General features: G+C 40.2%; 1 protein-coding gene across 5 annotated transcripts in view; it reads left to right on the forward strand.

Moving 5' to 3' along the window:
• DUSP16 (dual specificity phosphatase 16) overlaps positions 1-14843 on the forward strand; it is a 63059-nt gene that overhangs the window by 38936 nt on the left and 9280 nt on the right. For all 5 annotated transcript variants that reach the window (XM_053977281.1, XM_053977277.1, XM_053977278.1 and 2 more), the window contains exon 4: positions 9181-9344. In XM_053977281.1, the coding sequence (XP_053833256.1) occupies positions 9181-9344 (164 nt within the window). The remainder of the gene's footprint in view (positions 1-9180; positions 9345-14843) is intronic.

The following is a 14843-nucleotide window of genomic DNA, read 5'->3' on the forward strand; positions in this document are numbered from 1 at the left end:
GAGAGACTAGTGATTTTTGCTTGAATGATCATTATTAAGGCAGTAAATATCAAGAGTCTTGATTTAATTCTATTCCCCTTTGTGAATGGAAGCATTCATATTCTACTTTCCTTAAGTACTTGTTCTGCCCTGCTTTTAATCTGGCTTAGTTCTGCTCATTCAAGCACAGATGCCTTCATGGCAGTTACCTTTTAAATGTTTCCTACGAAGAAGGTGAAGCCCAGCTTTTTATTTTGTGTTGATTTTTTTAAACTATTTTTGTGTGTGTGTGTTCAGAACACTTTATCTAAATGGAAGGTGTTCTGAAAGACAGGAAAAAAACCTAAACAAAACCCTTCTATGTGTAAAAACTGTCATTAAAAACTATGATAGCCTAACACTGAAACACTGTGTGCCTCCCTCTCAAAACAATGGTTGGTGGGGACTTGTAATCTCTTCCTACCCTTCTGCCCATGAAAAATATCAGTAGTAATGTGATGTAGTGGATTCTTCCTTCACTAGAGCTCTCTGACAAACTCCTGCAGAGCACAAAGGAGTAATAAGGGGAAATAAATAAGTTATTGGTTTTTTATTCAGTGGCAAATGTTTGGGTCATATGCAGTGGACAGTGAAGGGCATCACAGGCAGAATGTGTTCAGTGAGATTTGACAAAGGTCCTGGAAACAAAGCAGTGAGTGATTACCCAGGGAGTGTAGCAAAAGGTATGTTTTTGCTGAAATTTCCCAATTCTTTGTTTCCCCCTGACCTGTCCCTCACCTGACAAGGTGTGTAAACCAAATGGAAGACTTGCATGGAAGATATGAGGAGAAGGAAGCAAGTCAGGAACTCTTCTTCAGTCTTCTTTATCCTGCCATTCATTTAAAAAATACTTGAAATTGGAAGCCCATTTAAAGAAATCTTTCATGTAAAAATACTGAAGTATCTCTAGGGTATATTCACCATTGTGTTGTCTTACTTGCCTAAAGAAAAGCCTAGATAAGAAAAGGTCAGTGCTTGCTCCCTGCTTTATCTCCAAAGAAGCATTCCCTGTGGCAGGGGAGCAGGAAATCTGAAGAATATTCTCTTGTAGGTAGAGCTGGTCATTTCCATGTGCTGAAGGGACCAAGGCTGTGACACAGGGCTTTATTCCCAGTTTCTGCAGTCCCCTGTGTCAAGTAAGGGGGTGCCATGTGGTTTAGTGTGGCTGAAAGAAGGCACAAGGTTTGATAAAGTCCTGGCAAACATGTTGACACCTTTTAACATTTGGATTTGGAGCTTTATAACTTTCAGTTGTGGCTTACTGATGTTCTGAGTATATGTTCTACATGTAAGTCTTTGCAGAGTACCCCAGCACACCTTAAAATGGTGGTGTCATCAGTTACAATAATCAGGTTATCTGCAAATTGAAGTAAGTATAGTGTGAATGAGCTGTTAAATATCCTGCCACCGTTTGGAGGAGGAGAGATTGTTCCACAATGATGCCAGCTTTCCTGATATTCTGACTGGTTGATTCCATTAGAAGGAAGCCTCTACTGAGAGAGGTAAAATCTTGCTGAGGGAATGCAGTATTCCCCAGGTGGTCCCATAACCCATGGAGTACAGCCAGTGTTGGCAGGGAGGAGATGAGAGTGAGAGAGGAGCTTAGCTCTGAATCACCCCCTTGAAAAGTCTCTCTCTCCATTAATTTTTAAGACAGCTTAGAAAAGCCCTTGGCTACAGCCAGGCCTCTGACTATCCTCCCACCCTCTGTACTTAAAATGTAATTTTCAATGTTCATTTAGTGCCATAATTGTTTTAAGCACTTGAAGAGTGGGAGTAGGGTTTATTACTTTCATATGTGTATCCACTTGCTGTCTTTTGAGAGAGAGCAAGATTTGACTCAAGTAGAGCTCACATAACATTTCTCAAACCCAAGAATAACTTGTTAAGTTTGCTTTTGTTTTGGATACCTCTGGATGCTTGTGAAATTTAATTGACTGAAATTATGGTGAAGGTTTTTTGGGTATTTTTTTCCCTTAAAGGCAGAAAGGGCGATTGAGAGTGTCCACTTCGCTCTTTGTACTTTCCATGCCACATGGAATATGGCACTTGGGTGGGATGGGAATTTTGACCCCATTCTCAGACATCTTCCCTTCCTTGTTTGCTTAACCTGCCTATTAACCTTGTCTTACCAAAGGCAGAAACACTCCAGGGCAAAGAACTTCCCTTGCTACTGTGCTTGTAAAACACCTGGACTAATGGGGCTACTTTCTGAACACCACCAGAATAAAAACACCCCTGGCTTTCCCAAACTGTGAAACCTTGGATCCTGTGGAAGGACTCCCCAGGCTGAGGAGTGGGGACAGGAATGGGATGGGAGCCCTCCCAACGGGGCTCTCCAGCCTGAGCTTATGTAATGGAAAATGGCACGGGTCCCTGCAGAGCAGAGCTGGAATGTGGGAATTGTAATGCCTGTGGAGGTCTGTGGCTCGTTTAAACAGAGTGGAAACATTGCAGATTCATAAAACTTGTGAGTCAGAAAGTTTACAGCTTTCCTTCCTTATGGCAAGGGAAAAAAATCCATACTGCAGCTTTTAGATAAACACATTAATGTTCAACAGGAATGTGGCTGGGAAAGAGCATGAAGAGCCTCTGAGGCAAAGCAAACTTAAAACTTCAGGGTTTGTATATTTTGTGTTTGCTATAGTACTGTTTGATTTTTTTTTTTTTTTTTAGCCTAGTTTTCGCTAGTTACATTACTGCCCTGGCACTAATCAGTATTTACAGTAACAAATTCTAAATTGCTATTTAGAAGAGGAAAAGAAAGTACCAAAAGCTAAATACACTGCATACTTTTGGTGAATACAAGCATTTGGTGAGGCTTACTTAGAACTTTAGAGCCTAAATATTATGTTTTAGAGGTAGTTGTAAATTTTCCTGCTTTTTTATTATTTATTTCCTTTAAAAGGTAAAATTAAATTAAAACAGAAAAAAAAACCAGTATGGCAATATTCCTTTTTTAAAAGGGATAGCAATATAATATTTATTAGTATGTTGTTACATAAAATTGTGAATAATTAGTGCCCTTAATGAAGAAGAAAATTCTGGATTTAATAAAGGTGGAATTGTCTGTTAAATCCATAAGCTTCATATTCTCCTTCTTGCAATGCTGTCCGAGTACATGCATGTAGTCTTTGGTTTTCTGGTTCATCACTTGGGTCTCAGACCTTTTCCACTCCCTGCTTTAAAATAATGGTTTTTGATGCTGAATTAACATTGATGTACTGGCAGACAAATAGGTCTTGTGGGAAAAGGAAGGGAGTAGCTTCTAGTCTGTTTTCAAGAATTCATTGAAGAAAATAAATTTCTCCCTTTGGCTTTTTCAGAACAGTCAGAATCCAAAACAGGGGGAAAGGAGCAGTATCTGATTTGAATGGCATTTCAGAAAAATGCCAGTTTACTCTGTTACCAGTGTGCCTTATCTGTGGTCTTTTCCAGCAGACACATCCACTGTCTCTTACATCTCCATCAGGAGCACCAGATGGGATCTTTCTGTGCCTCCTGGGTGAGGCACATGGAGCTGCAGGGCCAGCTGGAGCTGCAGGGATGTTGTATTAAACACATCTTAGGTTTTTCCTAGCCTGGAGTTTTAGGGGTTGCCATGTTGTCTGTGTCTCTGCTGTCACCCACAAAAGATGTTTCAAAAGCTCATTGGTCAGCTTTAATAAGGGTTGACAAAAGGAGTCATTACATGAAAAAAAATAATGTAAGTTCTTGTGAGCTGTATGAAATGAGCACTGGTATAGTGCAGAGCCTCAAATTAGTGTCTCTCCCTGAAAAGCTGGGCTGGGAGTGGATTTGCTGGTGTGACCAAGCAGCTCAGGGAGCTCAGCCTGGAAGTATACAAGGATCTGCTGTGAGATGGGCACTGGTGGCAGGTGGGGATTCCTTGGTTCTGCAGCCTCTCAGTTACTTGGATGAAAAACATGTTTATGTAGCCTGAAAGTGGAAAGCTGCTCCTCTGGTCTTTGGAGTTAGTCTCCATTAGTTGGAGAAGTCTCCATTAGTTGGAAAGGTGGACTTTCACCCTGGTTACCACCTCTTCTCCAGCTGAATCTCCTCTCCCCTCTGCCTTGGCCACACTGCCAGGCTCTGGGGCTCAGAAGCAAGTGCTGGGGTTCTCCATTGAACTGTAGCTGGCCAGGCTCACTGCAAACATGTGAAGGGATGTGAACACCTATTTTCTCACCTTTCTTTCATTCCAAGTTAGGTTTCATGACTGCATTTACAAAGAAATAGTACAAAATCTTCATGGCACAAATGCACTGTCAGCTTGTTTCTACATTTTTAACTGTTAGGATTTTTATATGCATGGAGCTCTCACCTTTGTAGGAGTTGTCTCCATACTTGGACAGAGAGTTACACAGAAAAAACAAGTCACACCTAATGTTTAGGTCCCCTCTTTTCATCTTTCCCTTTCCTTGCAGAGATGTGGAAACGCAGAGTTGCACCTCGGCTGTTGCTCTTCAGTTTCACACCCAAACTTAACCCACTTTTTATCTCTGAAGCACAGTCAGATCCCTTCCTTTGTCTGCTTTGTCAGTATGCACATGCCTGATTAGCAAGAGCAGCTCTCTCTAGATGATTAAGGATAAAAATTCTGGTGCACATCTCTGCAAATGATGAGGAAAAGGAATTTGACTGTTTCAAGAATTGGCTGTTTCAACAGTAATGTTATGAGCAACGATAAAAAGATATTAGGATTGCCTCCTGATGATTTTTTTTTCCTATATGTTAGAAATACATGTACATTGAGAGACAGGATGGATGCATGAGGGAGCATCTGTGGTCTGTGATGTGAATGAGGACCATTTTGAAAACTGATTTTGTAGTAACTGATGCTTCTCTTTAACCTTTTTGCTCTTCCCTGGGCCACATCAGTACTTAGTATGTTGTCTGTGAATTTGTCTTGTCTAATTATGGTCACATCTCTGAATGGAGATGTGAATTTGTCTTGTCTAATTATGGTCACATCTCTGAAGGGTTTGACATCCCATTGAAGGAAATATAAAGACCAGGAGGAGGAAGAGAAACCACTGTAATGTGGAATGAACATAAGAACCATCCACCTGTCCTGTTATGGTGTCATTTAACTGGAAAGGTTTTATTAAATATTGGATAAAAACAATGAAATATGATCTGTGCTTCACAACTTTTTATTAAGTGTTCAATCAAGACCTTTGGGGCTTAGCTGATCCTTCATTTACAAACCTGCAGAATGTTTTGCAGAGCTCTGTCCGTGATTGCAGCAGGGCAGCTGGCAGCACTGGAATGCTCCTGCTCTGTTTCCACAGAACACAGAGAAATGAGCTGCTGTAACTGCTTGTGCTTCCCAGGAGTCATTCCTCTGGATTAATTCATGATTTGTGTTTAGTGGTAGTTAAACTTAGTAAGGATATGATCATAATGATCCTTATGATCCAGATCATAAGGATCTGGATGGATTCCATTCCCTCACTGAAAGGAAGCTCTTGCCAAATCAACAACATATCTCTATCATTTGTTGCCTCCTGATCCCATATTCTTTCCCTGCCTCTTCCTGTTTCTAGCAAAGTTAATTGGGAATGCTGTTTATATAAGGACTTACACACTGAATCTATAAGGAGGAATAACTTTTACCGCAAAATTTTGCTGAAACTTTTTCCATCCATTCTGAGTTTGGCCCTGTTTTGTTTCCCGAGTTGGCTGAGAAGGGAGCTGACACTTCTGATACCAAGATTCCCTTAGAGATCATACCTTTATGATCCCAGTTGTAGTGAGGGAAGCCTTGATCAAAGGGAAGTTTGTAGTCACCACTTTGCAGAACCATAGCAACAGGGCAATCAAATAGTTTCCTGGATCTTGCCAGATTTCTGCTAATGGATGTGGAGGCTTGTAAGCAAGAAACACTTTGCTGTAAGGACTGGGAGGTGTTGGGTTGTCTGCCACACACAAGGGCTGCAAAACTGAGAGCTTTTGGCACCTTGACATGGTTTTGTAGAGACATCCTGTTGAATGTCAAGAGAGCTGTTTCAGCTCAGCTTACCACTAAGAATACAGAAAACCTGTGTGGTTCAGAGCTATTCAGGAGAGAATATTTTGGAGTTATTTGTCAGTCATGTATTTCCAAGGCCCAGTGACATTTATCAAAGAATTCAGTGAAATTCTATTAACCCAGCAGCTCTGTTAGTGATGTGTGGATTTTTGCTTTCCTCCCCCCCCATAGTTTCAACATGCTCTTGCAATTGATTTATTATTCATGTGAGGCTGGAGCAGTGGTGGGACAAAGGGTGTTATTAAAAACTAGCTCCAGAAGAAAAGTGTATTTTCTCTTATTAAAACAAACTGCACAGTGTTCCCAATGTCCCTGTTCCAACTGAGATAGGTAATGAGATTTAAAGGAAAAAAAAATTGCCTTCTTGCAAAAATCATCCCCAAATTATGGAATTTGAAACAAAACCTATCCCATTTTTCTTTTAAGACTCAATTTTCTGTTCTGCATTCCTACCTGTAGATTAAATTAATTTTCCAAGTGTTTGAGATTTATTTTTTGAAAACTGCTTCATTTACAGCAGAAGTGTACAGGTGGTCTGAGTGCTCAAAACACTTTCCTCATAAGAGGCTCCTTATGTAGACTGGTCATAGAGTTCATCTGGGGAGCCACCATCTGTGTTAGAAAACAGAGACATTTGAAATAAATCCCTTTTCTCTATACACTTTTAGGTGCTGAGGGTTTTTTTAAATACATTTCCCTATGTATTTTAAAAATATGTATATTTTGTAAGTTAGTGCAAGCAAATAGTGATGAGTACAGTTCTTTTGAACAGAAATGAGTCTCATAATGCCATGACAGCTCAGTGATCGTACATGTAGATGCTGTTGTTCCAGACCCCTGATAGTTTGTGGCACTTAAAGAAATTGGTACTTAAGCAGGATGCATATGTGAGTGTGTTTTCTTGGTTTAGGATTTGCTTTCTTGTGGGCTTTTAAAGCAATTTTTCCATACACGTTGACCTAGAATGGGTTTTTCATACTGGGAAGTGCCATAAATCAAGGCCAGATTCATTTAAAAGCTACTAACCTTTTGCAAACCTGGTCATAGAGGATGGCAAGGAAGACAGCTTAATATTTGAAACAAATCACTGGGTTTGTGCTTTCTCAAATCAGTTCAGTACAGATACTGACAGCAGGTTAAAATATACTCAGAGGAAAGGAGGGTTCACTTGGTGCACATGTAAAGGCAGGCAGTATAATATTAGACTTGAAAGATTTGAGAGTTTTGTGAGTGTAATTAATGTTGTAAAGATCCCGAAGCAACATGTTACTAGGAAAGCACGAGTAGAAAAGAAGAAATATGATTTTGAAAGGATGAATGCTCTAGAGGAAGTATTGAAGCATCTAATCTTGAATCATTTCAATTGCCCTTGATAGAGTCCTGGAATAAAAATAAAAGAGTGCTCCTTATCTTAGGATGACAGAGCATGGGTTCCATCTCCCCAGAATCTCCGGTGTTTTGCACATTAGCTTCCTGCTTAATTTCTTGCCACAGGTTTGACACAGAAATGAGACCAATCACTAGGTAGTTGGGAAGACCTTTTTTGCTGAACTTTTCCCATGTAGTCTTTTGCAAAGATAGCACAGATTAAAATCCTTGCTTCTGCAGCTTCTTTGTAAGGGCTTCTCTATTTCCAGCCATGGCGGTGAGAGGATCCACAAAGCAGCCAACAATGCTCCCAGAAAATAAAGGCTAAGCAAATGAAACCAAGGCAAATACTTGATTTACTCTTCTTCACTACCCTCTCAAATAACTGCTTAAATTCAATCTCAGAGGTATATAGTGCCTATAAATTCAAGGAATGCTTCCTGTAACAGAAAGGAAAACATTGGGCCATACAGAAAAAAATTTAGCAAGTATGTGAGAGAATTGTTTTGCAAACTCTTCTTCTCATTCAATGGAACAAGCAGGATCTATGCTCCTGATGGGCAGTGCCTTAGTTTGTCTCACAAAATAGTCAAGTTTTTTGTTTTATTTGTTTATTTATTTATTCAGGAGACTGAGCAGGAATTAATTCATAAAATGTTTGCTCTAGAATCTGCTTGCTGGCTTTTTTTATTAGATAAAATGGGTTGTTACACACAATTGCCTTGGTATTTCAACATTTACTAGTGATGCAGATTTTAAAATCTAAAGAATAGTCATAATTCAGGCAATGGTAATGCAAGCCCTGGCAAAACAGCACATTAGCTTATTCCTGAGTAATTTTAATTCACATCTTCAAACTGTAATCATAGTGAACATAGCATTTGGCAGATTGAGCATGTCATTGCTTCAATTCCTTGGTGATAAAAAGGTGCTCTGTTCTGAACAGGTTATAATTACTCTTCCTTCAGTTAAAACTCTGCTCATCTGGGAGGAAAGAGCTGGGAGTTTTCACTGTGCTTTGCAAGTCTTCCCTCTGCTTCACTTCCCCCACTTGAGATGGAGAAGCCTTGGCATGGTGTGGTTTTGAAAGATTAAACTTCTTCCAGCATCCTGGATGAAATACATTAAATGTGGAGCGGCACACAAAATATTTGCAGGATTTTAATTAGTACTGTAGGATTTTAATTAGTAATGTAGGATTTTAGAAGTAAGCATTGCCAAATGCATATTAATGCTTTTACCAAATGGAGTAAACATGTCTTTTTCTTAATGAGCTCTCAGTATAAAGCTGATATGGGAGAAGGAAGTGTCTAGAAAGCATCTTGCTAGGGTGGAGACTAAAAGGTGTGCCAGCTTATGGTGTGATGGGTGCTGTGCCTCTTTTTATAAAAGAATCATTTCCACATATTAAGAATGGGAAGAAGCATCAAAAACTTCGGAGAAGTGGAGGGACAGAAATAAATATTCCAGGCAGAGTGGGAATACGTAGCCAGGCCTTGGCTGCTGATGTATGGTTCCACAGAAAGAGGTGTATTTCTTCTCATATTCTAGGGAGTGAAAAACCAAGGATTACTGTGTTTCCCATTTTGTCTGGAGAACCACAAAGCTGACCTAAGGAAAGGCACATGTACAGCTTCTCTGCCAAGGCTTTCTTGCTGCCCCTCAGTGCCTCCCCATCTCCCATGCTAAATGCTGCTCTCCCAGAACTGGCACGGGCACCACCACATTTGTCGATTAAATACCTGCTCTTCTTCTCACAGGTGGATTTGCTGAGTTCTCCAGCTCTTTTCCTGGTCTTTGTGAAGGAAAATCCACACTCATCCCTACTTGCATTTCTCAACCCTGCTTACCTGTTTCCAACACTGGCCCAACTAGAATCCTGCCTCATCTCTACCTTGGGTGTCAGCGAGATGTCCTCAACAAGGTGAGTTTTCTGGGTGCCACGTGGGTCACTGGGAGGAGTATCTGATCTCCAGCGATCTTCCATCATGGGGCATCATCACAGCTATGAAACAGCAGCAGTGGAGGCAGGTAATGCACAAGCTATGGAAAGCTGTGGGAGAAGCAGCAATCCACACAACACATAATTAATCTATGGGTCATGTAAGATGAAACTTGGGTGTCTTTCTCCTTCATCCTGGGGCAGATGGAATGGTACATTCCTCAGGAACCTATCAACCAAACTATCACATCTGCCATGACAGCAGGTCAAGTGTGTTCCTGTCACAGCTCTGACCCACTTGTTTTGGCAGGTCTTGGAGGTTGACACAATTATATTCATGGTTACAGCAGGACAAAGGAAGATTGTCTGGCTTTAGTATTTCCTTCAAGTGATAGGAAAAACCAGCATTTAAACACCATGAATTGTATAATAAGGGATTACTGCAAACAAATCTTTGTGCACCTACGTATGTTTGTATAAAATGAGCTTTTATGGTCACACTGCATTAAGAAACTGTTACTGTTTCTAAGTAATTTAAATTACTAAAAATTAGTAATTTCTGCTCCTAAAGAATAGCAAAAAAAATTTCTGTACTTAAAATAGTCAGCAAAGTTATCAAATATAGCACTTGTAGAATGCTGGACTATCAGATGTCTAAGAGAGATTGTCTCAAATTGCCATGGGTCTCTATTCCTGTGTGTATCCACAGATGTTTGCCTCCATGAGGAGCCAGCTCACACTGCTTCCAACCTGCACCTTGGGTCCCTTCAAAGGGAATTTTTATTCCTTGTGCTGCATGTACCCTCTTGCCTCTCATGCTCTCAGACAGTCCTATTCATTAGTTGAATCCCCAACAGCCTTCATAAGCTGGCCTTAAATACATGGATGGGGTAGAAGGAAGGAGTGCTTCACTCTAGAATTTTGCCCTAATTATGTGCAAGGCTTATGTGTATGGTTTTTTATCCACGTACAAACCTTAAGCCAGGAGCTATCATAACTAGTCCTGTAACTGGATAAAATTTATGTACTTTGACCACTACTACTTTCAGTTTCTTCTACTTTTGCTCCATCCCAGTCTAGCTGTTAAGAGGCTGTTTTTTGATTTTTCACAATTTTTTAAAGGGGATTTTTGACACACAAGCAATCATGTAGAAGGTAATTGTGCTTTAGGAGAAAGCACAGACATAGAGGATAGTCTGCAGTCATTGCATCTACTTTGTCCTTTTAAATCTTCCTTGTCTTTATTGCCAGGTAGCAAATCAGCCATTCAATTCAGTGATTCACTTATGATGGATGTCAAAGCAGCTTATTACTTTTCCTACCACAAAAGTATTTTATGGTCCCCAGACAAAAGACAGCAGGAACTAAGTAATTAAAAAAAAAAACAAAAAACTTTTTCAGTTGATAAGCTATTAGATGTTTCTATGCTGTTTGTGTCAGTGTGTCTGCAGTCTTGGTGTCACTTCAGTGTGGGTCAAAGGAAACCCTGCAGCTGCAGAATTAGTGCAAGAGCCCCAGGAGCTGGTCAGATTTGTACTTCTTCACATGTTCTTGGGACTGAAAATCAAGGATTACTGCGTTCCCCGTGCTGTATGGAGAACCACCCAAATGACAGCACACCATCTATTCAGCTGTTCAGGAATTTCTTACCACCTGGTGTCATCCCTGACAGTCAGTGTTTTGGAAGTTTTTCCATTGGTGACCTCTTAGATTTCTTACCCATTTTTAGGACAAATACAAATATTTTGGTTTCAAATCTACTAATATTTTGTACCTTTTCCTCTTTCTTGGGCATTTCACTTGCTGGCTGCACTAAACAAGACCTGAGTGCCAGTGGCTTATCTACAGCTTATCTACATCTTCAGATTCCATGTTTACCTCTGGAAAATGCAAAACAGTTTCTATCTTTAATGCCAAAAAATACTAAGAAGCTGTGTGAACAAATTACAATTTCTACCTTTTAGAAGGCACTTGATGTTTCCCCCAATACCAGCAACTCCCAGTTTCCTGGGTTTCATCAGTTTCTGGATTTAACTAAAAGTTAGTGGTAGCCACACACTGGCACATTAGAAACACAAATAATGGCTCTCTGCTGCTCTTCCTGCAACATGCCTGGCTTCTGGGAAGCCTGGATCCTGCACAGGGGCTTTGGGGAGAGCAAGGAGGATGACTGACTACACTGATTGCCCAGAAACACATGGCAAGAAATCTGGGAAGTAAAAAACATTCAAGAAAAAAAAAAAAAAAAAAAAGCAGGGACACTCTAGTTTAATGGCCTTGCTGGGACTGCTTAGGACAGGAAGTCAGCTTTCTGCTAAGATTAAAATAGCTCTCTTCTATTCAAATCCAGATTAAAAAAAAAAAAAAAAAAAAAAAAAAAAAAAGAAAAAAGCTGAAAAATTCTAGTAAGATTCTCCAAACTTAAGATACAGCTCTATACTGACCTTATTTTTGTCTTCAAGTGCTGTGAGTTCTCATGATTCTTTCCATTCACTAGACATACCAATTTCTCTGAAATTAAATAATCTCAAAAATATCTGCAAGAAACACCTAATCAGCACTACAGATTAACCTGATGAACTAAAGATGTGTATTTTCATCAGGTTTTATCAAGATGAGCTTATCTTTTCAAAATCTTTATAAGCTTATCTCTGAGTGCCTGAGTAGGAAAATGCTTCTGTTGTTGCAGTACAATCTGTATTGATGACCTTTTCAGAATACCAATGTTATTTACCATTAATACCTCTACTGATAATGCTTTATTTAGGAAAGATGAGCAGCCACAAATGCTTGATTTCTGTCCTTTAGCAAAAGAATGATTCATTTAGAAAAGTCATAGGAGAATTTCAATATTTTTTGCAGATTTCTTTCTAAATGTTTAATTCTGAAAACATTCATATTTTTTGTGGTATTGAAATCCTAAAAACCCCCTAAGAGTTCTAAGAGAAAAGTTTGCTCGTTTTGGGTCTCAGTGTGCTAAATTGTGGTTATTTGCCTGTGATAGAGGGGTGGCATTGCAAGACAGTATTTCTTTTTACTGAAGACCTTCCTTGCTCTTTGTGAAAGCAAGGAAAATTGCATTCTAACCTACACAGGAGTGACAGTGTCCTTTCTGAAAGTTAGTGTGACAGAAAGCAATCTGTAGTGTGGTTATGGGCCTGAAGGAGCTTCCTACTTACACTTCATGGCTTGTGGCAGCATTTAAAATGTATAACTTTCTGCCTTTCCACTTGCATAACTATTCTTTTCTTCCAGACCTGGATTTTATTTCCTGGAACAAAATAACATTTTAAGGTCCTATTAATTTTCAGATTAAACAAGTCATAAAATGTAAATAAGCTTACAAAAGAGCATTTACCTTCTTTTCACAGAGTTGTTAGTATTAGGATTTCTGAATCTTCCTCCCATCGTAATTCACTTTTTCCTCTTGGGTGCCTTACAATGAAGGCACTGTTATGGTTATTACATTGGAGCATGTCACAGTGGGAATGATTGATTATTCAGAACAGAAGGAAGCATAACTTCTTTCTTTAGCCTCAGTCTGAAAGACAAGCACTAATATTTTGGGGTGGTTTTCTTGGCTTGTAGATTTCAGACTTGGTGTCTGCAGCCTTCTTGTTCCATATGAATAATCAATCCTACCTCAAAAACCTGGTATAACTATGATGGTTGAACTGTGCAGCCCATCAATGGTTATGTTTTAAAAGAAATAATAAGGTTTTCTATTCTTCCCAATTCATCACCCCCCCTTAGCTATGTTCTTAACAAACCTGACTGTGGCAGTCCATTTGTTAGTGAAACCTTCACCACCCCCCCTCTTCATACCTGGGAATTCAGGAACCCTGCATGTGCTTTGTGGATATTCCAGTTGCTCCTCGCTCTCCTTCAAGCAGTGACAACAGGCAGTGAGCTGTTTGGGGTCAGTATTTCAGCCCAGTGACCTAAAGCCAGTAATTGTTTCCCAGGATTTGCTGCTGAATAGCTCTGGGATCCTGGAAGGGAAAAGCTGTGCAGTCCAGGACAGTGAGGTGGGGATATTGGGGATCAGGGGATTCCCTGGCACATTTATGATACCAGGAGTCCAGTTAGTGCCCTGTGCCAGGAATCCCATTCCTACTACCTCTCCCCTCTGGATAATTCCCAATATTCCCATATTTCCTTACAGCACTCCTGCTTTTAGGCATGTCAGCGTGTGAGAGTGAAATCCAGGCAAGGAAGATGCGGCAGCAGCAGCTGTGGAAGGCATGCAGGGCTAGAGGGAGCTTGGTGCTTCAGCTGGGGGACGTGAAGGGAGAGGGGCAAACAGGGACATACTGGAATTTGTTGATAAGAAGCTGAGCTATACTGGGAGTCTGACCCAGGAAATCAGCAAGGCAAGAAGCACTAATGCTGAGAACTTCCTTTGACACACACAGTCCTTTTCCTTTCTTTCTTTTTTTTTTTTTTTTACCATTGATGAAAATAATATTTCTGTTCCCCTTGGATGGGTGTGTTCATGACATAATGCTTGTCCATTGGTTTAATGTGCCCACGCCTCCAGCCTCTGCATGTGCTGATGTGAGGGACTTCAGATGAGAGGTTGGAGAAGTTCATTTTGCTCCAGGCAACAAAAATCAGCTCCCTAGCAGGAATTCATGTAAATTCCATGTTTACAACTACTACTGGCTGGACTTTGTGCACTTTCCTCTGAAGTGACTGAAGTAGATTCACTTCTTTCCTGCAGCTCTTGGTTCTCACTCAGCATTTAATTTATGCAGGGATATCCCTGTGTGTGTGTATGTTCATCCCTTCTACACACGCTGTGCCATGCATGTGGGGTACTGGTGCTCCACATCACATGTTAGACTGCTCTGACTGAACAAGATAAGAGTTCTGGCTCTTCTGCTAAATAAGCATGTCCCTGTTTCTCCTCACTTAAAGATCTCTATGCTTGCAGAAAGAATTTGGGGAAGAGTCAACCATTTGGCTTTATGACTTTGTATTTTTCTACTGGTAGATCTCCAGTTGAAATCAGCAGTGTAAGAATTCCTTCATTCTGCTGCTCTTATGGATTGACAAACTTTATTATATATCTGCTATGAAAGAAAAAGGATTAAAACCAGATTTTGGGTTGTTTTCTTTTTCTTAGTGTTTATTTTGAGATAAGAGTTTCCATAGAAATCTGGCCAAAAGCTCCCCAGTGTTTATGTTCAGTGTAAGTAGTGTCCAAGCCTAGTATTGCATGTCACTTGCTGCCAGATCCTCTCTGAACCACGGCAGTTTGATAAGCATTACTCTACAGGCTAAATTGCTTTTCTGTGTCAAGATGCTTCCTTGGAGGAGACTGGATTGCTTGTGGTGGAGCCATCTCTACTTTTCCAGTACTTCTTCCACATGATTGTGTACTGAGGTGCCCACTGCATCACAAACTACTTTGCACAACTCTAAATACCATGCATATGGCAAGATGCAGAAAAGAGATGCCTCTCTTTTATTTCAATC

Source organism: Vidua macroura, chromosome 5 (assembly GCF_024509145.1).
Source record: "Vidua macroura isolate BioBank_ID:100142 chromosome 5, ASM2450914v1, whole genome shotgun sequence".
Lineage (NCBI taxonomy): Eukaryota > Metazoa > Chordata > Aves > Passeriformes > Viduidae > Vidua > Vidua macroura.